A 24,142-nucleotide genomic window follows, 5' to 3' on the forward strand; every position below is an offset into this window, starting at 1 on the left:
CCCTAAAAGTAAAAGCTCGAGTATATTAAGTCTGAATTGGCTCTTGGCTTCACTTAAAATATATATAATATAAAATTTGAGGTTTTAAAAAATTTGTCCAAGACCAATCTTATACTGGTGAACTCAAGTTTCACTTGCTACAGCCTTAAAAGAAATCTAGTTTTCCGTTTAAGAACAATAATCCATACTGGAGGAAGGATGTACTTACATGACTTCTTAAGCAGACCACATCAGTACCAATGTTATACTTCCAGCTTCTTATTTTTGGATGTCGGCTCCTTTGTAAAGGAGCGATGACTTCATTCCAAGTGCTTTGAAATGTACGGAGGAAGAGTGCTAAAGAGCTAGGTATTAAATGCGGAAATGTCAGTTACCAAATACCTGTTTCTGTTCTTAGTGACCTTTGTCCATGCGTCTCTGAGGCTTCGGAACATAAAGAACAAACTGGAGAATAAAATGGAAGGAATAGGCTTGAAGAAGACCCCCATGGGCATAGTACTTGATGCTCTTGAACAGCAGGAAGAGAACATCACTAAACTGGCTGACTACATTGCTAAAGTGAAGGAATAATGTGCATCTCGTATGGCGTTCTTATCTGTTGCAGGAATTTAATTGCTATTTACTCTTGTCAAAGCTTGTTTTCAGTTTGTCTGCGAGTTGCACGTACCGAACAGATTGACAAGGGCAAGATACAGGGATAGGAAGTTATTCAGGGCTCCTCTAAGACTGCGGAGGAGAGGGTCACCTTTCTATAATATGGCAAAATGTCTTACACACAGACACACTCTCTGTTTCAAGCACTTGTTTCGTTTTTTTTGGGAGGGGGGAACATGACTTTCAGTCTTTGAATGAATTCGTTAGCCAGTGTCATGTCCAAGTGTTTATAATGCACTTTGTTGGGATGATGGTTTTGGGGGGAGGGGCCGTTTGGCTAAAAACGTTATGACCACCAGTAGTGCACTAATCCGGCAGAGTCAGGACTGGCTGAAAGCTCTGTCAAACTTTTTTTTTTTTTTTTTTTTCCATTTCCTTTTCCCCCCACTCCTCCAAAAAAGAACCTCGAAGGAATGTGCCCTCCTGTTAACTTTTCAAGTGGGTTGTATTCAAACCACCTTACTATCTAAAGTAGCAGATGGTAAGAGTAAGTTGATCACAGTGCATCAACTTCTCCCTCACCTGACATGCTCCATAGTTTGTTTATAAACTGAACTATTTCTTATAGCAGGAGAGCCAAGTCTAAATGGGCAACCTATGTAAACTATATAGTCCCATTGTTCATCTCTGCCCGCAACACACCTGTGTAAATTCCACTGAATTCAAGTAAGAGGCGCATGTGTATCTGAAGGTACTTGTGGGCCTTAAATGTCTCAGTGAAATCTTGGCTCTATTGAAGTCCATGGACATTTTGCCATTGCCTTCAATAGAGCCAAGATTTCACACTTACAAGGCTTTTTTTAATTAAGCTGGGTTTGTTTGGTGGGTTTTTTTTTTTTTTTTTAAACAGAATAGTTAGGACACTATCCTTACAGTCCACTGTCTGACGTTGGGGTGTTCTCTTGGCTTTTTTGGGTGGTGTGTGTTTGTTTGGTGTTTGTTTTGTTTTAAACAGAGCTGTCCCTTAAGAGATTTTAGGACTTACTTCGGTGTCCAAATTGTGCTCTGATTTATTTTAACTGGAAAACAGACACTGGCTAAAACCGACATCTTGCTAACTTTATTCCATAGATGACTCTGTTCAAGGGAAATAAGACTAGATTTCAGGCTTATAAATAATAAATTACATTCTTAGAACCACTTGTAAAGTCATTGAAGAAATTACTTTGAAGAGCTATTATTACAAGTAGCTTCAGTAAACATCCGCTTGACTGCAGTCTGTGCTACCTGAACCTTATGCAAGGAAAAATTTATGCAGATTAACATAGTGTGCAACTATTCCTCTTGCATCTCTGCTCCCTTTTTTATGAAGTATTTATAACTGACCTAATTGCTATGTCAGGTATAGCAGATAACCCAAAAACCTCTTCCACGTTTGTGTATGTAGATGCGGTCACACACACCTGTCTCTTCACAATGAATTGTTTAGGAGTCAGAACACCTCATTCCATACAAACGTTCTAGAGTGATCAGTATTTATTGGATGTATGTCTGTAAACTCTGTACATGTATACATACCAGAGTAAGAAGCAATGACCTGTTCCTTTCTTGTAGTGCATTGTCTTAGCTTTTGATGAGTAGTTCTTGCTACACTTAGAAGAGATTAACCTATGACTTCATGAATATATGGTTACACTATAGAATTTTAAAAATTAGTTGTGAAGAATAAACTTTAACAATTGATGATAAAACTGAGTGCATTTATTTCATTTTTTTAAATGCATCAATGCAGAAAAATGAGCTTTAATCAAGATCACATTCCTCTACAAAAACTGTGCAGTCCATCTGATATGGAGTAGTCTAAATGACAAACTTTTGCTTTTGAACTATGCTCAGTGCTTTAACAAAAGTACAACCCAATGAAGCGGTAGTCGTCTTTCCTCTTTAAAAAGGGAATTGATTTTTAACATGCCAGAGTGACTCATTGCATGGAGCAGTAAGGATAGCTATCGTTTTTTGGGTGGGTGAGTGGAAGAGAGGAGAAAGGGCTGCTCCTTAGACTACTTTATTGATCACTTGAGAAATGGTATGCTTAGCAGGCTGGGTGGTGTGTGGTGTGGTTTCTCTTCCCTCCCTTCCCCCTCCTTCTTAAACCAATCTTTTTTCAGGGTGTGGACACCTAGCTTTTTTTTGTCTTCCACCATGCCAAGTTGCAGAAAAACTCCAAATTGCATGTACAAACCACAGCAGCCTATATGTGAATAATAGTTTTCAGTTTCTAGCCTTATATTAATAATCTTTATGTACATAGAACTTGAAGGAAGAAGACTTCTGCCTTCCCCTCCCAACTTTAAAACAAACAAAAAAAAACAACCAAACATCCTTCATGAAGCCGCACACCAACTGGGAGTAGATCAGTACTGTACATGTGCAGCAGCTTTTGTTCAGACTCAAAAGAGGTAAACCGCTCTGTGGCCTCAAAGGGGATGCGTTCCTCTACAAGATGACAGAGGCTCTACTTTAAGAATAACAAAAATCCCAATTTGCAGATATCTGTCCTGGGTTTTGGGGGGAGAGAGAAGAGCAAAGTTTGCAGCAAAGGCGAGAGCAAAGTTTGTTTGTGGCCATAGCAGGATCCATTAGGTCCATAAAGAAGTACAGAAGGCACGAGTTGGGCATGCATTGTTACAGGCTGGCAGTAACTATAAGTGGCCATCAAAAAAGAGATGGGGTGGGCTCAATTATTTACTGGGGGAAGACAGCTGCTTAGGTATAACCACTGGAGAAAGTAGTGCAGTCCTACCCGAATAGGGCAGCGAGTAGCAGATGTGATAATGTATAACTCCTATTGAAGGAAAAAAAGGGTGAGGTGGGAGTGATGGGATATACATCCCAAAATCACCCTGCCGAGTAGGGTACAACGATGGACACGACCATGCTAACTATAGACATCTACCAGGGGCTAATAGTAGATGAGCCTCCTGCCGTGAGGGTCAGCCCAACTCCGTGGTCGGCGAGTCCCTGCACTGAGACAAAACCCGTTCTCCAGTGGAGTTGGAGCTGGCTAGTGGCGTTTGCTTTCTGCATGTGTTCTACAGGGGTGAGAGATGGGGTCTTTTCCTGGTGGAGCTGCTTCTCTGACAACTGGGAACAGTAGTGAACTTGCTTTGACAGCCCACCTGTTACTTTTCCCAAGGCACGATTTTTGTGTGGCCTTCCCTAGGCTCTATCTACCTCCTGTTCCTTTGCCCACATCCACTCTGACCTCTCCTGCAATCACATGCTAGGGGTGGGTTGATGCCACCAAGAATAGCAGGTTCCACTCTTTCCTCCATATAGTTCCCTTCTGTATCTTATCCATGGGGCCAGTTCCTGCCACAGGTCAAGCTACATGCTGTGGGATGGTAGCAGATGCTTACACATAAGGTAGTGATGGGCTTCTGCTTTCTTCCCAATAGGAAGGGGTAGGGTTGCCATATTTTCTTCCAAACACTTAGAGACCCTGGCAGGTTTTGTGAGCACAGAGCAGCTCCCAGAGCTCACTCACTGCCTGCTCCTTCGTGTTATTACACACTGTAGACATGAGGAACACTAAACATTTTACATGGACATTATGGGCCTCATTCACTACAGTGATTAGCCATAAAATCAACTTACGGGGCCCTGCGAGCATACCCAGCATGTAGAGATCTGCTGGTAGCATAGGGCCACTGTAGCAGCTCTGTCATCCCTCACCCTGCCTCTGGCTTGCCATGGTACTAAGAGCTAGAATCAGGGCCTACCTTCCTCCAGCCTGCCCATTCCAAAAGCTGCTCACCGTGGGGGTGAGTCCTGACTCAGTGCTGAATAAGGGTGGTGCAAAGCCATGTTTGCTCTTTCCTCCCCTCCCAGCCTCTTGCAGCAAAGGCAACTTAGCTGGAGCAGAAATGATGCCCCTTTTCCTGCTCATCCTTCAGTTTAAAGAGAGACTACAACACAGGCACATCCACTTAGAACTGTCTCGTCATTTGACAGCTGCAAATGAGAAATAAAGTAAAACTGTTTTTTTTCCCCCTTAACCTTTTCACGGTCAGTGTTAAACATCCCCTAGCATGCTGTGAATTGATACAGTCCCTTACAAAGAGAGTAAGCCGAGCACCCTAACTGCCCAAGAGTCTTAAAGGGAATGAGAGAGCAGATCAGTTAAGGTAGGGGGAGGGGAGGTGAACAAAGTTGGAAGAGTGGGTTTGAAAGAAGAGAAAGGGTTGACTGGCATGACATGGCCAACTGTGCCCGATGTGGGGACAATATGATGAGTGGAAGCGGCAAGTGGGAGGAAAAGGGTTTGGGAAGGGAGCATGGATTGTGTAAGTGACATGCGAGTGAGCTGGCTGGCACAAAGATTATGTGCAGCCTTGGAGATCAGTTTGAGCGATAAGGTTAGGATGAGGAACAACCAAAGGAGATGCTGAAAGGAGAGGTCAGCTTCTTGAACGGCCAAGGACATGCAGTCAAGAAGAGGGGGAAAAGAGCAACAGGAGCAGGCAGACCAAGAAGGTAAAAATAGCACGTCCTTAACCCTGTTAGAGGTGGAGGAGGCCGCTAATGGACTTGGTGAGGCTGGTTTGGGTGGAGTGAAGTTTTGTGGAGCCCCAGGGGAGAGTTGGCAGATAAGGAATCAAGCAGAGAGAGTAACCAACAAGGGGGAAAGAGTGGATAGGCTGGTACAAACAGACTGATGTGGGGGAATACAACAGCATGCCTGGTAGCAGAGGGAAAGCATCCAGAAAAAGGATTCATTAAAGATGAGAGAAACTGAGGAGACTTTCCTCAAAACCAGAGGTAACCCTCCTCCTTTCCTGAACACGTTCTATGGGTGTTTCTGTTGTGTTTAGATGTTATAGAGTCAAGGCTCAGAGCCTTGACCGTTTAAAGTATTTGTTCCCATCATAATATTTAGGAACCATTAGCTTGTGCAACGATGGGGGAGTGCAGGTACCTTCAGCTAGAGCTCTGCACTGCCATCGCCATGCAAGCGAGAAATTCAGTTCCTTCCTCAAACTGGCAAACAGTTTACTAAGCCCCAAGCAGAGGGAAGGGGGCAAGGGCCCCACAATACTCAGAAGCAACTCCTCTGGCCAGTTAATCAGTAATATTGAAGGACATCTGAAATAGTCCAGTTCTATTCTCAGAAGGTGACTGCAATGTGTAGGGGGTGGAGAAACGGTTCAGGGGTTATAGCAAGGACAGAGCAAATGTGCCAGGGGAATAAAGATCACACAGCTCCCAAAACAGCACATGGCTTCATGTGTTAAATGCTAACCACATAGAATGTGCTCTGGCAAGCATTCTATGGAATATGAAGTTTGAAACCCTTACAACTTTTTTTCTCCTGGGTACTGTGCCTTTAAGATTCTAAGAACTCTGCCTGTTTGCAGAGATAGCAGCCATTTTGGTGTCAGGACTACTGCAGTTTGTTATGGAAGAAATGCACACTGTGCTCTCTCCTAGCCAGGGCCTTTTTGCTCTTTTTTTCGGTTGATGTTTCCTCAGTCTAAAAATGAAAGTAATTCTGAACTGAAAATATTAAGTTGTGTAGCTAGAAATCACGTGTGTTCTTTGTAAAAAGCAGTGGCATACAGCAGGGTAAAGAAAAAGACGTATGTACATAAAGAAAAAAAGTCACACTAGGTCATTATGTGCCGCAGGAGCATTTAAGAGCAGAAAGTCCCAAAGCAGTAGGGTGCACTGTCCGAATCCGTAAAAACTGTCAAGTTATTGCTACTTTTGGGCAAATACACCTGGGCAAATTGGAGACTAGAATCCAACTGGCAGACAGAGATTATGCGAAGGCATCATCGTTACGTGATAGCTGATGGAAATCCTTTTAGCATTGACTTGTTCCATTCCACCCTTTTTCATCATCCTATAAACAGACTGCATATTACATGCATTGCTCCCACACGTTCGCATCTATCACCTGGCTGCCGAAGAAAGCATCCTTTGAAGTGAAACTTGAATAGTCTTTATTTCAAGTTGTTTCCTTCAGATGAATCTTGGTGCTTTACGCTAGCTCCTTTGGCAGTGGCACCTGTACAAGACCAATAAGACGACATGTTGGTAGTAGGAAACTATGGCTTCCCGCTCTTCTATCCAAAAATAATTGTGGTTATTACACTCAGACAGTAACATCAAAGTACTGACAATGCAACAAGAAATCCTGTGACTCAAATGGTTAAGAAGTTCCTGGCACTTTGTTCTCTCTTAGAATTCACAAAGCTGTTGGCTATTGTCGTGTAGCAATCAATAGGAATGCTTAGCCCAGAAACACCACTTTCCTATAGATCTCAGACTGCACTATAAGGTGAGGCAGCTTTCTTATCCCCCTATGACAAATGGAGAAACAGAAACTCTGGAGAGTGGTTAAGTGACATGCCAAGATCACAGAGTGAGTCAGTGGCAGAGTTAAGAGCAGCGCCCACATGCCTTGAATCCAAATAAAATGGCCTGTCCACTGGGGGTATTTTACTTTGGTCAGGTCCCTCTTTAGATTACAGAAGGGGGCAAAAGAAAAAGGATTCCAATACGAGGCTGATACTGTTTTCTATTTCTATTTCCGTGGCCATTCTAGGCCAGTGTTTTAGATGGCGCATTAGCTCCCCTTAATTTCCCGCAGGATCATTGACTAGCCTGGCAGCCACAGCAGGGGACTGAGGCCGAGGGGCACGTTTAGAAATGCCCCTCCGCGCTCTGCTGTGGACGGTAGGCTGTTCAGTGAATTACAGTCCAGTGCCCTCCTGGAAATCTTGCTGCTGAACTGTGTAACTCAGACACTGGGACACGAGAGCTGCTCACAGAATAGTTCCCCTATATTGGGTAACAGCTATGAGTGCTAGGCGAGATTAGGACGACAGGAAGTTTAGCTCATTTTTTCCCAAGCAGGGCGGCCAGGACTGGCCTGGCGGGTGGGCCTCTGCCCAGGGTGCCGTGATTAGGGGGAGGGATGATGGCACCATGATCAAGAAACTGCAGAAGGGCCATGCCCACCCAGGAGGCTGGGGAGAGAGGACGAAAGGATCACTCACACGCATCCCCTCTCTGAACTTTTGGCAGCATGACATCTGCAGCACCACTGCTGCTCCGTCTGCTGAGCGGCTGCCTGCTGCTCAGGGAGCAGTACTTAAAGGACATCAAAGAAAGTTCACCTAAGGGTGCCATTTTCCCTAAGGCCCACCCTGAGGGCAGTGACCCCAGCACCTCAGTGAGCAGAATGCCACTGGCCGCATAGTATATTGCTTGACTTTGTACATTGGGCAACAACTCATGCAGCACTCAAGACGACGTAATTAAATATAAATGCAATGGCTGACCTCAGTGATTAAGAGGTGCAACACACTTGCCTTGATCCAGCTGAAAATATTTGAGCCATGCAAACCTCATAAGGACGTAGCTCTGGTGCACACCAACTTTTTCCAGTAGGCAGTTCCCAGACCAGCCTTGTAACTGAGAGGAGGAGATTTGCCGGGAAATACATTCCCCCTCATTGCACACACATTGCAATGTTCTCATGGCTGGCATTTGAGCTCTCCCACCTGGGGATGGAGCCACCAGAAAAAGCTCTCCCAACTGGAGGAAGGGAAAGAAAATGGTACAACAACAAGCAAGAGCCCAGAGACCAACCCCAGGGTGGCCATCTCTTGTGTTGTTTGGTGTTTTTCTTAAAGCTCCCGCGTGTGGAGCCTTGTTATGAAGTGACAAACGCTCTCTTTTTTTTAAGTTTTAAGTTTTTTTTTTCTATCCCTCTAGGTTGTGGAGAGAAGCTTGAAAATGCTACTCCTAAAGGCTCAAATACCAGAAGTTAAATAAAAAGAAACCCAAATCTATTACTTTAAAATAATTTGTGAGGGCCTACCCGATGATTTTTTTAAAGCAATACTGCAGCCTGGATCGCTCAAATATTTAGGATTTTTAATCATTCCTATCCAAAACATACATATCATGCTACTGGGGTTACAGACCACCCTGATTTTACCATTTTCCTTAGAGGAAAGTGAAAGAGAGCAAGAACACAGTGGATGTGGGAGGGTGGTTCATGAATGGGAACCCAGATCCAGGTGGGAAACTTCCCCTGCCCAGACATGCCATTGTATGGATCTTTGTTATGTATGCTGCTGAATGTACTGAAAAGCAGGCTCTCTATTTACTATTTATACGATGCATCTGTGATGCTGTCTACCCTGGTGCCCGCTCAAGACAGGGCTGCAGTCTAACTCGCTCATATGCTAACAGAAATCAAAGTTGTGACAAAAGGTAGTGTAATCAGGCCAATTCACTGGTGTGTTAGTTTAGTTCAAAGGAAACGTTAATGGCATTGTCTTCACTTACCCATAACCCGAGGATTGCTATCACATTACATTATGTATATCCCTGTAACTAGTTAATCCTAGATCAAAAGTGCGTGTTAGTGTTAAAATGAGCACGTACTTGATGTGTAAAGTTCATGAAAACTAATGAAGGATTCTTGTTTGCTATTGCATTACTTTTTACACTGTGTGTTTTGCTGTAATTAAATTATCCATCACATGCGACTGGAGCCTTGGAAATGTGAATGAAGAAGAGTGCTAACTTCAGAGCAAGGGCCATTGTGTTCAACAATGGGAATTCACTGGCCCATGTGGATAAAGACGCTGTCCAGATTGTCTTCTGTGAGCAGAAACTATAAATACTGATTCAAAGGAATAATCCTGATCTCTGGGCTGTTTGGACTCCAACAAGGTGGAATATCTAGACAAGAAGATGGAGATCCCCAGAATTATTCTGGGTAACCCTGGAAGACTTTTGGGAAATTAGCAGATTACTACATCTCTCTTATCATTTTGGATTTACAAACTTTGGCTCACCTATTAATGTATTTTACCTGCTTTATCCTCTCAATAACTCATTTCTTTTCTTAGCTAATAAATCTTTAGTTAGTTTACTGAGAATTGGCTGCCAGCGGTGACTTTGGTGTGCGATCCAGAGTACCAAATTGATCTGGGGTAAATGACCGACCCTTTGGGATTGGGGGTAACCTCATGTGATGTGAGTTTTGGTTTATATAACCTTTAATCACAAAGGTCAGTTTGTCTGGGTGGCAAGACAGGCTGGAGAGTTTAAGGGGGCTGTCCGTGTCTCCGTTGTAAGACTGATATAGTGATCTAGCTCACATCTGTCCCTGGCTTGGTGAAATCTAATCATAGAATATACCACCAGTTTGGGGTGCCTGCCTTGACCTGAGGTTAGCACTCACAACTGTGAGCCACTCCAGACAGCATAGCAGCATCCAGGATGCAACACTTATACACCAATCTAAAAAAATCAGAAGAAGTTCCGAAGACTGCCTTTCTTTGCAGCTAAATCAGTCTTTGAATAATCCTTGCCACTGCGAAATGGGGATAATGATACTGACCTTGTAAGGGGCTTTGAGATCTATGGATGAAAAGTGCCAGATAAGTATTGTTATTATGGGGCTCAGAACCTCATAGGACTGGCCATAAATTGTCTCAGGACTCTGTATAACGTGCAGATCATTCCTGCAACTATTTGCACCCTAAAAGAAACACAAACACACATGTGCACATGCTTATCTATTGGGTGAAGTCCTTGTCTTTTACCTTTATGATTGAGAGCATACAGAGGTTTGAAATCTCCCTTTAGGACTTTGCATCAGTGGTACCATTTCACTGACTACTATTTACAGTGGTTTATGATTGGTCTAGTTATGAGCTGAAATTAGGTATAAAAAATCTCATTCTATGGGCAAATAATGGTTTGGGTCGTGCCATCCTTGCTAAAGGAACACTCAGTGGGAGTTTTTCCTATATAAGGATTTCCAGTTGGGCTTAATCTTCTTCACATTTGAAATAAAAGTGTGGTAGGTCATTACTGGAATGTGACGTATGAATTAAAGTATGAATTCACCTAACAGCTCACAATGGCCCAGGAGGCAATTAAGGGTATGTCTATATTGACGGCGGCAAAGTCACCGCTGTCAGATCGACCTATCTGGATCTATTGAGCGGTCAGTGAAGACCCACTCAATCGATCCAGAAGTCGATGCTGTTAATCCACCCCCTCAAGTGGTGTAGCGCTGCGTTGACGGGAATGCGGTTCCTGTCGGCGCAGTTCAATGAAGACAGCGCACAGAAGGGAAGCACAGCAGTTGATGGGAGTTACGCAAGCTACTCTGCGTAACTTGCATAACTCCTGTTGACTGCCGCCAAATCACCAGGTAAGCGTAGACCAGGCTTAACAAATCCTTTATCAAAATGTCATAATACAAATGTACTTAATGTTAAAACCATGATGAATCTATTCATAAAGCCTAGTGGCCACATCTTCATCAGGCATTAACAAATGCACCTGCAAAATTTGTGGTTGCATTAATTTGACTGTGTGAAAGTCTGCATTTGTGCATATAGAAACAAGTGCCTAATGCTCAAAATCTGTTCACAAAAATGCCAACTTGCATGCAAACATATATTTATGTGTCTGCAGCTGAATATCCCCGCAATTTTTGTATATGTTTTTGTGGATGCCCTTAAAATAGAATATCAGATTTGATTTGCACTAAATTACAGAGACTGAAATATTTCCCTGTTGCTACCATTCTGTTTCGTATCGACTTACTGGTTTAAGATAAGCGACGTTACTCTGACGAATGTCATTTAATAGTTTATCTCTTGGGGAGATCTCAACCACAGGAGATGGTCGTTTCCTTGGAACTGGTTTAAGCGTCTTGATCATGTCTTTGATGCTGGTTTTTTCAGCTGGTTCCACATAGTCGGGTATAGTGGGCTTGCGCTGAGTTTTCTTGAGTTTGACCGTTTTGAAGGAGGCAGGTTCCTCACCGCGCTTTTCTTCAGGGGCTGGCTTTCTTGCATGTTCATTTTTCTTGCTCATTGGCATAGTTTTAGGGACAACTGGCTTGGGGGCTTGGATTGAGCTACACATCCTTGAATCAGGCATTGGTCCGCCTAGCATTTCCCACATTCCAGGAGGCAACCCTAGTCCATTTTCTAGCATGGCTATTAACTCTCTCTGCTGTCTTAATTGCTGCTGTTTTTGCTCTTCCTGCCTTTTTTGCCTTTGTCTGTCAAGATTTCTGCTGAGCAGATTGGTAACAACCATCCTGGGACCTGGAAGTTCAAAGTGATAGCCCATCTTCAGCAGCTTAGGGTTGGCTTTCAGAAGTCTGGCAATTTCCATTTCAGCTTGATGGCCTAACATATTCCTCTGATTGTGAAAACGCAGTTCAGTTAACGTCTCATTGTATTGCAGACATCTCATGATGGCAACAATTCCCTTGCCTGAGATAAAATTTGAATCAATATTTAGAGTGGTGATGCTCCTGTTTTCACGTAACATGGTGGCCACAGCAAAAGCTACGTTGTCATCAGCTCCCACATTGGCTAAACTAAATGTTTTTACATGCTTATTTTTTTTCATTGCATTCACAAAGTCCACCAGCATTTCCTTTGGGATGTTTTCAACGTTGTTCAGGTTGAGTTCCTTCACATCTGGATCATTTTTCCGGACCTTCTCCAAGCTGTCATCTAAATTGGTTTCGTTTCCTGAAGGTCTTGCACTTAACTTAATGAAGCTAGTATCTACAGCTAACTTCTTTGGAAGATGTAGTTTTGATACTTTCTTCTCTTGATTTTCTGGACTTTCCCCTGATTCCGTACATGGCTTTTTAGTTATCTGATCACTGTTGCTGTTTTTGTCTCCACATGGTTTCTTCATTCTTGATTCTTGTTCATTTTCCTCTTCTTCCTCCTCCTCCTCCTCCTCCTCCTCATCTTCCTCGTCATCGTCATCTTCCTCCTCGTCATCATCTTCTTTCTCTTTATAGCTTCTGTCTTCATTTGTTTCTCCCAATTGTTGGGTTGAACCAGGCTTTGCTTGTTCGACACATTCATTTCTGTAATGTTTTTCTTTTTGGTCTGCTTCTGTAGTATCTCCTGCCACTTTTTTCTTAGCAATATCGTCAATATCACCAGTATTTTCTTCACACTTCTCTGCAGTGTTTCTCTAAAGAAGACAAAATGCTAATAACTGAAATAATTTAAAATGGTTTTGTTACAGGACTTATATGCTAAAATAAAAAATTTCCCCCCCACATCATATAGGAGAAAATATTCTTAGAAAAAGAGAAACATTGCTCATAGTACTTCTGGCCTAACTTAACTACTCTTCTACTATAAACTCTCATATACACACTTTAAGAATGCCAATAATTCTTTCTGGTTCCTGATGTAAAGTCTATTCATGGCAAGAGAAATCTTTCTATTGACGTCAATGGGATTTAGATCAGGCCCTAATTTTCTGTGCTGTAATAATGCGTTGTTTGCCGCATTTCTAGGAAACCTTTGTTTTTCATGTAGCAAAAACACTGGAGATAAATTTCTAGATCTTGGCTCTGTGGCTCAGTCTAACGAAGACTAAAGAGGAGACACCATAGTAACGGGTAGAACTATTAGTGTCCAAGCCTGAGGAGTCTGGGCTTCTGTGTAGAGCATTAGCAACCAGGAGGCACCACTGGGGATGTAGGTGAATATTAGGTCAATTGCTTTTGTGTTCTGGGGGTGGGAAAGTGGTCTCTGAACACTGCTTGATACAAGGTCTGTGCTTTTAGCTTCAGGAATGAGTTCATGTTTGGCCTCTGCTCAGTTTCTGCCAGGAAGGTTAGCCACTTTCCCTGAAGGTCCATTTCATGTAAAATTTAATTTTCTTGTCCCTTAGTCATGAAGGGTAAAAGAATTGGATTTTACTACTCAGAACCCATTTCACTTCATCTGTAGCTTGCTGTTAGTAAACAATGAGACAGAGGGCCTGATCTTAGAGTCCGTGTTCAGCTTAAAACTCCCATGGACTCCAGTGAGAGTTTTTATATATTAATAAGGAGTGCAGGATCAGGCCCTTTGAAGGTACAAGAGTAAGAGACACAGATATTGGTGGTGATCCTGACCCACTGAGGTCAGGATTGGGACCACAGTGACATTTATCTCCATTTCTCGTTTGTAACAGTGACGGTTGCTGTTGGTCAAGTTCTGAATTGACAAAGCAGGGGATGCTGAAACATAAATAAATCACTGTCTGTTGGCTGTATTAATGAACCCCTCAGTGTCTTAGTATGGAATTAACTTGAAGTAGAGCTGGGAATGAACCAAACAACCCTAAACTTTGGAATAGTTCAAATCTGGATCCAAACCATGTAACTCAGGCCCATCTCTACTTTGTACAAGAGAGGTTAAAGAAACCCCAACAACCTTCAACATCCCAAAGTATAAAAGGAAGCACATTTATATATGAACCTGTCAGAGGCCAAAAATGATGAAGCTACAGCTTATCTTCTATGTAAAGAGCTACTGGGACACAAAAACTGATAGTGGAATTCAGTGATATACTGTACTGCCATGTACTAGAATACAACCATCTTCTATAAGGTTGGACTGGTGGTAAAAAGTCACACTGTGTTTCTCCTTTGAGTCATTTAAAATGCCTAAAGGTCCTAATCCTGATATATTTACTCAGGTACAACTCCCCTTGTATTCAGTGGGAATTTGCCTGCATAAAGACTGTGGCCCCAATTCTGTGAAGTATTTAAGCATGTGCTTAACTTTAAGTCAACGGGGCTTAAGAATGTGCTTAAGTGCCTTGCTGAATAGGGCTGGACTCTTGAATCACAGCCTATGAAAAGACATAAAACTGGATCCTCAGCTGGTATAAATCAGCGTAGTTCCATTAATTTGGCTGATTTATATCTGCTGGTATTTGGCCCATGAAGTTTGGACTCAGTCACTAGTGACTATAACTCAGTCAAAAAGATGGACATTTTCAGTGTGACATTAAGTTCTATTAATTACTATTATTATCATCATCATCTAATTTTTGAGTTTATTACGACCTCCTAATTATACTAAAGTTATAAGGGCAAATTACTCTAGTCAAAATATACATTCTTATATATGTTATGGCAAAATAAAAAGCTTGAGTTCTATTTTTTGATTTGCTTTTATATGGCATTTTATCAGTCATAGGTTTCAATGAAATAAAAATTTAATTTTCTTACATTTGAAAACATAACTAACAATTTAGGGGAGAAAGTAAAAATAAAAAACCCTGGGGTAATCTTTCAAGTTAGATCCTACAGTTATAGAGACTTTTGAAACAAGATTTGACTGAGTTTAAATTCATACTCTACGCTGGGCTTTAATTTACAGAAGGAACTGATAGAGAGGAAGACAAAAGAATCAAATCTATTATTATCAAGGCACTGCTCTTTGGCGAGATACTGTTACAATAAGTCTTATGGCAGATGCATAATAAACCGTTGTGATTCTCACTTATTACCTCAGATGGCAAGAGGTTGACAGGAACTCTCTCATCTTCTAGCATGCGTCTTGTTGCCTTCTGCCAATACAGGTAATCAATAAGAGATCTGTGATCAAAGTTTCCCGTTGGAGGTTTTTCAGTCTGATCTTTCTGTATCATTCCCACGGGGACTCTTGGGTCCGGAGCCATGACTTCCATTTCACACTGGAGCTCCCTCAGCTCTTCAGGGGATAAACTTCCTAAGATTTCATCTTCATCCATGTCCTCGATTCTGACTTCTTCTTGATCAGAGTTTTGGCCGAAGTCAGACATTTTTTTAAACCTACAGAAAACAAATGTATAAAATGCTGTGCTACTAATGGTATTACACGCTATGAAATCCCCGCGTTCACAGGTTTGTCATGATCTGTGGCAGCGCTTGATCTTAATGCGTGAGAGAGACAGCGGGACTCAAGCTTTTGCTAAATCTATATTAAGCTGTCGCACTTGGCTGGATAAAGAGAATTTCTGGAGATGCTGCCATGCTCCGTTTTCAGCAACTAGTCAGCTGTGCAAACCCTTTGACATTTCAGTACAGCTGGTACGTCCCTCATTGAGTAATAGAGAAGATGATAGTTTTCTAGAGCATTCCCCTCAGAGGATGACTTTCAGTGATTTCTCATCCTATGCACAAATCTGCTATGTATATGGGATGAAATTCACCTTTGTGCAGAGAACCAGCACACAAGGTCTTGGAATTGTAAAAGGTTCAGAGAAGGGCAACAAATACAATCAAAGGTATGGAAGCGCTTTCATATGATGAGAGACTCAAAAGATTAGGGGTGTTCAGATTAGAAAAGAGACACCGAAGAAGGGATATGACAGCGCTCTATAAAATCATGTGTAGTGTAGAGAAAGTAAATAGAAGTGTTATTTATCTTTTCACCAAATACAAAAACCAAGGGTCCCAATGAAATTAATAGGCATCAGGTTTAATACAAACAAAAGAAAGTATTTTTTTTCCACATAACACGCAACTAACCAGTGGAACTCATTGCCATGGGATGTGATGGCCAAAAATATAATTGGGTTAAAAAAAAAAAAGAACTGGATAATTTCATGGAGGATAGGTTCATCAAGATCAACCCCACGCTCAGGATGACCCTGCACCTCTGACTACCAGAAGCCAGGAATGGAAGACAGGGATGGATCACTCCGTAAATGCCCTCTTCTGTACACTTCCCCTGCAGCTCTGGTATGGGCCACTGCTGGAGACAGCAAACTGGGCAAGAGGGACCATGGTCTGACTCAGTATGACAGTTCTTATGTTCTTATGCATAATTTATGTCTCACGGTAGCCTCAGCACAGGGCTTAGGTGTTGCATTGGGCTGGATCTTTACACACGAGTGAATTTCATACTGTGTTTGTAGTCTTTCCTATGCTTTCAAAAATGACTGAATTCTGAGGGCATCTTTGCTTCGAGTTCAAATGCTGAATATCTGTTTATAATACCCATGGTCACATGAGCAGTCCAAAGGGCAAACTGTGCTTTGGATAAAATTATGAAAGATTGGGCAAGATAGGTTGAAAAATAAGAAACAAAATATATCAGACGAAGATGCATTTGTTACTAATATCAGGGTCCTGACCCATGACTGGGGCTCCTACATGCAAATAATAACATGAATCTAAAGAACCAGGAATGTAATGATTGTTACCTCTATACAATTTTTATTCATATAGGATGATAAGAATTCTCTACTATATAATAACCCTCATTATATGAGGGTTACATATCAGTGCATAGTCTGTGTGCAGGCACGGGTGAAATTCACTAGCAGTGTTTCTCCCAGGATTCACCATACAATTTTCACACCAATCTACTAACATCAGAATATTGCTGTTGTTGTTTATGAGTCTAGGGATGTCGTGCAAGTTTAAAACAAACTACTGGGCCCATTCACCATGTATACTGAACACCATCATGAAGCTTTATTCTTTATTTAGATTTCCCTCACACCATGTGTGTTGAAGAAAGCTAATGAGGCTTTTGTCTGTCTGGATTTGTATCACAGTAGACGTGTTCTCAATTTTTTCCCCAGAAAGAGTATCCTGTGCATGCTGTTCCTGCTTACTAAATATAGAGCATTACTTGTGGTTATAGGTATTTTACAATGCACTAAGATTACCGATCTAAAAATAAGACCTTACTTAACATCCTACTTAGAGTTGCCAGCCCTCCAGGATTGTCCTGGAGTTTCCAGGAATTAAAGATTAATTTTTAATGGAAGATCATATCATGTAATGAAACCTCCTGGAATACTTTCAACCCAAAACTGGCATCCCTAATCCTACTGTGCATGTGTAAGGAGCTAGCTGGGCCTGTAGTACATGATGTATTGGTAGAAGTTAACCCTTCTCACAGGAGATTCACAGCTAAGAAGCAATGCGCTAAACTGCTGCATATCTGGGAATATAATTTGATTTATGAGACTTAATAAATACTATATTTGCTTTCATGTGGGCAATAGTGCACCAAAGGGAAACAAAAACATTCCACTAAAGCTCCTTGTTACCAAATATCTATGAATCATTGGGAAATCCTCATTATTATTATCATCATTTACTGTCCCCTTCCAATTCACTATCAAACCATCTTAGGTCAAAATCTCTGCCAGCCTTCTTGACTGCAGTGTGCTCACACAAGATATGTCAGATCAGATTCTGGGCCCTGCCTCTGGACAAGGGAATCTGGTTAGGAATTATTGTCAACCAATTGCCTGCCTTGAAAAGTGTTATTTTTCCATCATGTGGTTAGGGATCGTGGGCCAACTGCAGCCTGGAACAAGTGGGTGAAACCTCCTGGGGAATCTCTGGGATAAATTTTGCAGTCACGGACACAGTAACGTAAGACAGACACTGGGAGTTAATCGTGCGACTTCGACTAATTTGGCATTCGGTGAGTGTGGGAAATGAGTGGAACGTACTCATTTATTGAGTAAAGAGCGAGCCAGGGCAGCTTGATGGGTGCCAGGTTCAGTTGACTCCAGAGTTGATGCGCCGAGGCACAGCACTACGTTAGCTCTATTACAGGGGTTCTCCCCCTTCACAACGTTCCTGGTTTTCCTGGGAACTCAACAACAGTTTGAGTCCTAAAGCAGTCCAAGTGCTGAGTTCTCACCTTCCACCTCAGCCCTGAACCCCGTTGGCAGGGCATTCTCGAGCCCAGGTAGGCCCCGTCGCCAAGGGTCACGCACTGGGCTAGTTTTGACACTCATGGCATTTGCCCCTCCCCACACACATTCCTGCAGCCCTTTGGGAGTCTCTGGCTCAGTGCAGGGATGCGGGCGTGGAGAGGGCTTTTCCTGTAATGCTCTTCCCAGCCATCATGGCACTGGGCAGCAACACAGAGGACAGGGAGACTGAATCGCCTCTGCTCTCGGTGCCCCCACTGCCGGCCCGGAGCCAGCAGCTGGCTGCATCTGTGACTCAGGCAGGAGGGTGAGGAGCAGGAGAGGGACACGTGCAAGCTGGGAGATGGGAGCAGAAAGGGCAACAGGAAGTAGGGGCCAGATGGAGAAGTTCCTGCCCAGGCTGCCTTGGGCTGACCTGCCCCTTCCCCAATCCCCAAACAAGCCCCTCTGCTCTCTCACCCACAGTCTGTCCTGATTTCCTCCACTTCTCTTATCCCCGCTGGCTTCTCCAGGCCCTCAGTGGCCCCCGTCCCTGCTCCCCCAACTTGTGTGGGGTGCAAGTCTGCTGTCTCCCGCACACCCAGCGTGTGCTCTCGGGCAGTCCGAGGGTGGGGGGGTGAGTGACTGTATTTCACTGGTGAAAAATGGCTGCACAGACCTGGGCCAGCTAATGTTCATCCCCTCCACAGAAACTTATTCGCCTTGCCGGCCCAGTGCTGGGTGGAATACATGCCCCATGCTTTGTCTTAAACGTTCCTGTAGCTGCTTTCCATGGTCCCGCCACACACCTCTTGCTCTCACTGTATTTGCATCACACGTTTCCATCCCCCTGGAATGGCAGATCAGCGTAAGTGTCACTGACTTCCAATCTCCAAGCAGTTTGTGCCCTTCAGGCATATTTCACATTAACGGCCAAATCGAAATCCTGTTGAAGTCGATGGTAGGACTCCAATTGAATTCACTGGGCCCTAAGGTCTTGGATGAATTGTTATAACAATGACAAACATGCCATGCAGACGGTTTAAGTACCTATTAACCTCCACTGAAAGGCCTTAAATCTAATATAATCCCTGAACTAGTTCCATGACCCGAGTAGAAATGACAAGAAAGTGAAGTACCAAGAAACAAAAGGCAAAGGAAAAATAAAATAAAATGTGACCATGAATGCAAGGGAGCTCATCACCCCTTCCGTGTTTCGAGAGGCAGCCTTATTTTACATTATGCCTCAGTAAGCACAACAGCAGACCCACACGTCAGTCTGCCTGGTCTACAAATTCCAAGCCCAGCAATCCCTGTCCATAACGTAGTCCATAAATGCTTTCCTGATGCTATCAAATAAATCAGCTGTGTTCTGTAGTCAGCATGTTGTGCCCTCAAACAATGCTCCATGGGTCACTGAAGCTATCTGTTTACTGCTTGCAAATCTGTTGACTTCTTTACTGTAAATAAAGTGTTTAGTCATCCTCTCGTATATTTCCCAGAACTGCAGCCATTCCGTCTTGGGCCGCAATTTCATCAGATCCACTAAGTTAAGTCAGGTGGGGCCTGGTGCACTTTGCAGAGGGACTTTCACGGAGAATGAGTCCACGTCAGGGAATGCTATATATTGCAGTGGATTCAGGAGGCAGCAGTTTTTCTGTTGAATCAGAACTCCGGAAGGCCCTGTGCTTGTGGGGTGCCATCTTTTATATTAGATTTAAAAAGAAGGTCCAACCTATGATGCTTTTTTGCAACGGCAAGGGTAATAATTCTAGGGTCCCACCAAATCCCAGTTTTGGTATCACACTCTGCCTACCTAAGAGCTCCCCTGTGAATTAAATTGGGTACAGGATTCACTTCCTTTCCTAACCTGTTATGTAGTGTTATGTGTACTGGTAATAGGTGCATTTCACAGAGTTTGGTGATGAATGATGTAATTCCTGCAGAGGACTTACATGGCCAAACCCCTCACTGAGGTCCCATGGAGTTTCACTTAGATAAGGGCTGCAGGTTTTTGCCCCGTAGTTTATAAAAAATAAATTTTTGAAGCATCGTGGGATCCATCTGCATCAAATGGTGCCTTATAGGTGTAATTATTATCCTTATTATTACGATCTATTATTATTTCTATTGTGATAGCGCCTTGAGATCCCAAACAAAGATCAGACCACTATTGTACAAGCCATTGTACCAACAAATGACACAAAGACTGAACCAGCAACAGACTGCTCACAACATAGGATTTTGTGCGCAACAGGTAAATAAAGAGACATAAAGGAGAAAGGAGGGTAGAAAGGACAAGATAACAGTACAGACAAGATGCACAGCTGCATCAGTTAATAGTCAAAATAGTTTCATGGTCACAGTAGACATTGTAATTCTCATCTGCAACCTTTACAACATCTGATGTCAAATTTTCTTGCAGAGTAACTCCTTTAATACAGAAATCACTGCTTAATTCAAAACAAAGTGAGTTGGGGTACTCCTTTGGCACCTACCGCCCTATTTGGAACTGAAAGAGGAGAAGATAGTGTAACCCCCCTTTCCTCCCCGGGTTACTCGGCAGCAGGCAACACTCACCTGTCTGTGCAGGCGCCGGATGTGGTTGACAGGAAAGGAGACGCTGAGTATCCCGGTGGAGATGTAGGATAGGTGGGAATCCTCTATCCACCCCTCTGCTGCAGTCCTTTTGCTTGTAAAGGAAATTAAAATTGGCAATGCCTCCACCTGGCTGGACCCTGTACACACACAAGGAATAAATCTAAATTGATCTATGCAATGGGTCTAACTCAAAAATACCAACTATGAACAATATACACTGAGATTGGAGTTAACACACCTTTACCTAACAATTTAAGAAGACATGATATAACAGACTGAGATTAACTGTCACTAATTTAAATCAGCAGGGGGCAGTTCAATAAATCAATTAGCAAACGCAGTTCACAGTGGTACATGGAATGTATTCTAACCTGCATTTGCACTGCCTCCCTTTGCTCTGCCCCGGAGCGTACATGCCTCTGGATTTCAGAGTCCAACACTTGCCCGGGTGCAAGTGAAGATCTCGACGCTGGGGACAGCGCTCTGTCCGGCCTAGTGAATCAGTCCAGCCAAAAGCCACAAGGGGCAGGACCATTCCCATTTGAGATCCTTCCCAGCTGCACGACCCCTCTGAAGATTGGAGTTGTCTGAACCAGCGGGCAGCAACCCTGGGTTTCCGGTTCGATGACGGTTCCGCCTCTTCTCAGCCTCAGACAACTCCTTAGAGAGTTTCTGTGCTGTGCCCCTTCCCTTGCAAGCACTTTCCCAAACTCACACGGCCCTCACTGCAGGCCAACCTCAGTCAGCGCTGGGCGCCGCAACTGCCTGTGCCCTGGCTCCAGTCAACCTCTGAGGCTCCCTGCTTGATCAAAATCCCAGGAGACCCGCAGCAGCGCAGCTTCTGGCTTCCTAGCCGCAGTTTAGCAGCAGCTCCTGCTTTGGACAGGGCTCCATCAGGCAATCTCAGCTTCCCTCCCAAAATGGACCCCACTGCATGCTCTCCCTGAATTCCCTAGAAGAGGAAGTCTCTTTCTCTCTTCCCTCAGGCATCATGGGAGTCTCGGAGGCTGGATTGCAGCAGTCAGGATCTTCCCAACTGGAACGCTCCCGATTAGTAAAAGGTGCCGACAATAGTATTTCCCAATCCCTTCGAAACATTCTAGCCTCCCGGCTGACACAGATCTGACTATTACTGGAGTTACACCACCACAGCTTCTTTGAAGGGACTAACTGACAAGGACTTCCACCAAATCAATCACTTCTCTAGTAGAGGTTTGGGATTATATACCTTTTTGATTCCTCGAGGCAACAAAAAACTGACATCTCTGTAGCTTTTTTCAATCCCCAAAAAGCCCAAACTGCTGCATAAACTTTGCAACAACACGTGGAAATTTTGGCATTGACTTAAATGGGAGCACGATGCAGCCATTCCTGCAGGGATCACATCACGCAACACAAACGCAGCCACCTTTGCGTGGAACGTAGCAGCTGCTGAACAAAGCACAATATAGCGACACAACAATTTAAGGCAGGATGTGGAGACTACCTTAGATTATTGACTCTACAGGCAGAACGGAATTGCCCAAACAGAAGTATGGCCGGGATTCTGGGATCAGCACTGAAACAGTGAGAAACATCCATGATGAAATCGGAAGTTAGGCAAAACTCAGAGTTTTGATGAAAGTTTCACAGAGGTGTGTGTGTGAATAATTAGCTTACCAGACCTATAAAATGCACAACCAAAGTATTACAGATGCGTGTAACTTTGAGGGTGATAATCGGAGACATAAAAGTTAGAGATTTCTCTCTGTTGGTTTTTCATTGATGTTCAACCCCAGAATCAACGTTGCGAGATTCTGGCAAATCAGCTCTTTTTATCTATCAAAGTGCATGTCCCACTGAGTACCATACAAAGATTAGAAAACCATTCCTTGGCTGCTTTAGAGAACCAAGTTTAATCCTGAAAACATACAAGCCAATGGGTGGATGGCTGAATAAAAGTATAAGAATATCTTTTGGAGATGGGATAGGAATTCCAGTGAATTTTATAGGGGTGTGTGCTAAAGTAATGTTCTTTTAGACAAAAATAATCCCAAAATATATTTTACAACATAATGACATTGTCCTGTGCTTGTTAGGCAGAACACCCCTTCAAGTCAAGTTTATATCTACATCTCTCTCTCTCTATATATATATATTTGAGGCTAGATCCTCAGGTGGTCTAAATCAGCACCGATCCATTGAAAACCCATGTAGCTATGCCAATTTACATCTGCTGCAGATCTGGTCCATAATGCATCTATCAGTTAGAGCAGGGGAGTATTTCTGAATGCTATCAGTCTATAAGGTCAGGCTGTAAAGTCATTTTTGTGGGAAAGCTTTTGCAGGAACATCAATATCTTTCCTGGGTCTAATCCTTTAGGGACTAATCCTGCAATCCTTACTCAGGCAAAATTCCCATTACAGCTGTCCCAGGGTGGCTGGCCCCTGGGATTAGAATAGATTCAGCCACCCTGTTCCACAGCAGGTGCTGCCAGCTGAGCAAATTAAAGCGGGGAGCAGGGAGGGTGCTGCACCTGGGCTATAAAAGGTCAGAAGGTGCCTCCGTGAGGGCAGAGCTAGAAGGGGACGGCAGAGGGGAGTGGGTCTCTGCAATGGTCCTGGAGGAAGGGAGGAGGGCTGTGCCCAGCTTAAGGCTGGGCAGAAGATTTCTTTTGTGCTTGTTTTGAGGAATTTTGTTGACCTGCAGACCCGCAGAACAGCTGTGATTGGAAGAGAGACTTCATGGCCTTTGTTTCATGAGCCCTGAAGAGGAGGGGAATAAATGCAGGGCACTGCAGAGGCATCTCCGGCCCCTAAGGGTGGTGGCCACTTTCTTACAAGAGTCAGGCGGGAGGGGTTGAGCTGAGTTAGGGCTGCAGAAGCAGCTCCATTAAGTGCAAACAGCAACAGGTTTTACAAACATCTTTGAAGTGTGGTGAGGGCAGCCTGTTCTGCCCTTTTTGTGGGGCCTGCGCCCTCTTCGGCTAAGCTGGCGATATGCCTGGGTGGGAGCGGGGGGAGGGGGGGGAGGACCCGGTCCTGCCCTCTGCCCCGGGCCCCCACCCAGGGACCCCGTGTGGAGTAGTCTCAAAACTGCTCAGTCCGTGACTTACTCCCTTCCCTGGGTCGCCTGTCCTTGGCCCCACTGCTCGCGGTCCGCTTCCTGGAACCGGGTGGGGGAGGGGTTCCCCCTCAGGCCTGTGCCTTGGATCCCTGGCCGTGCCTGGACAGGTACCCCCTTTTGTCTCTGGTACCTTTTGGGGCTGTGGTAGCAGCAGTGTTTGCTCCCAGCCCTGTAGCTGCTCTGCTCCGCTCTGCTGCTCCTCCTCTTAACTCCCTTCCAGCTGCCCCCGTCTGCCTGACAGGGAGGCTTTTAACTGCTGGGGCAAGCTCCTTGATTGGCCTCAGCTGGCTTAATTGCCCCGGAGTAGCCCCAGCTGGATCGCCCAGGGAACAG

The 24,142-nt window shown here is 43.8% G+C and overlaps 2 protein-coding genes across 4 annotated transcripts in view; one reads left to right on the plus strand and one right to left on the minus strand.

Annotated features, from left to right (window-relative positions):
• Nucleotides 1-2,345, plus strand: part of ARL6IP5 (ADP ribosylation factor like GTPase 6 interacting protein 5) — a 14,254-nt gene extending 11,909 nt beyond the window's left edge. The window contains exon 3 of the mRNA XM_067542233.1: nucleotides 398-2,345. Within this exon, the coding sequence (XP_067398334.1) occupies nucleotides 398-570 (173 nt within the window). The 3' untranslated portion in view covers nucleotides 571-2,345. The remainder of the gene's footprint in view (nucleotides 1-397) is intronic.
• LMOD3 (leiomodin 3) lies at nucleotides 2,334-24,023 on the minus strand. Of its 3 annotated transcripts, XM_067542219.1 has the most exons (5): nucleotides 23,940-24,023; nucleotides 20,683-20,840; nucleotides 14,968-15,271; nucleotides 11,242-12,645; nucleotides 2,334-6,664 (listed from the first exon to the last, which is right to left on the minus strand). In XM_067542219.1, the coding sequence occupies exons 3-5, from the start codon at nucleotides 15,259-15,261 to the stop codon at nucleotides 6,638-6,640; spliced, it is 1,725 nt and encodes a 574-aa protein (XP_067398320.1). In that variant the 5' UTR covers nucleotides 15,262-15,271; nucleotides 20,683-20,840; nucleotides 23,940-24,023; the 3' UTR covers nucleotides 2,334-6,637. The 3 variants fall into 3 exon arrangements, 2 of the variants coding, with proteins under 2 accessions (XP_067398320.1, XP_067398325.1); XM_067542224.1 differs by lacking the exons at nucleotides 20,683-20,840; nucleotides 23,940-24,023 and adding an exon at nucleotides 15,971-15,988; XR_010918648.1 differs by lacking the exons at nucleotides 20,683-20,840; nucleotides 23,940-24,023 and having other exon boundaries at nucleotides 10,022-12,645; nucleotides 14,968-15,388.
• Between the last annotated feature and the right edge of the window lie 119 nt (nucleotides 24,024-24,142).

Source organism: Emydura macquarii, unplaced genomic scaffold (genome assembly GCF_026122565.2).
Source record: "Emydura macquarii macquarii isolate MOO-44397 ecotype Brisbane River unplaced genomic scaffold, CSIRO-AGI_Emac_v2 contig_71, whole genome shotgun sequence".
NCBI lineage: Eukaryota > Metazoa > Chordata > Testudines > Chelidae > Emydura > Emydura macquarii.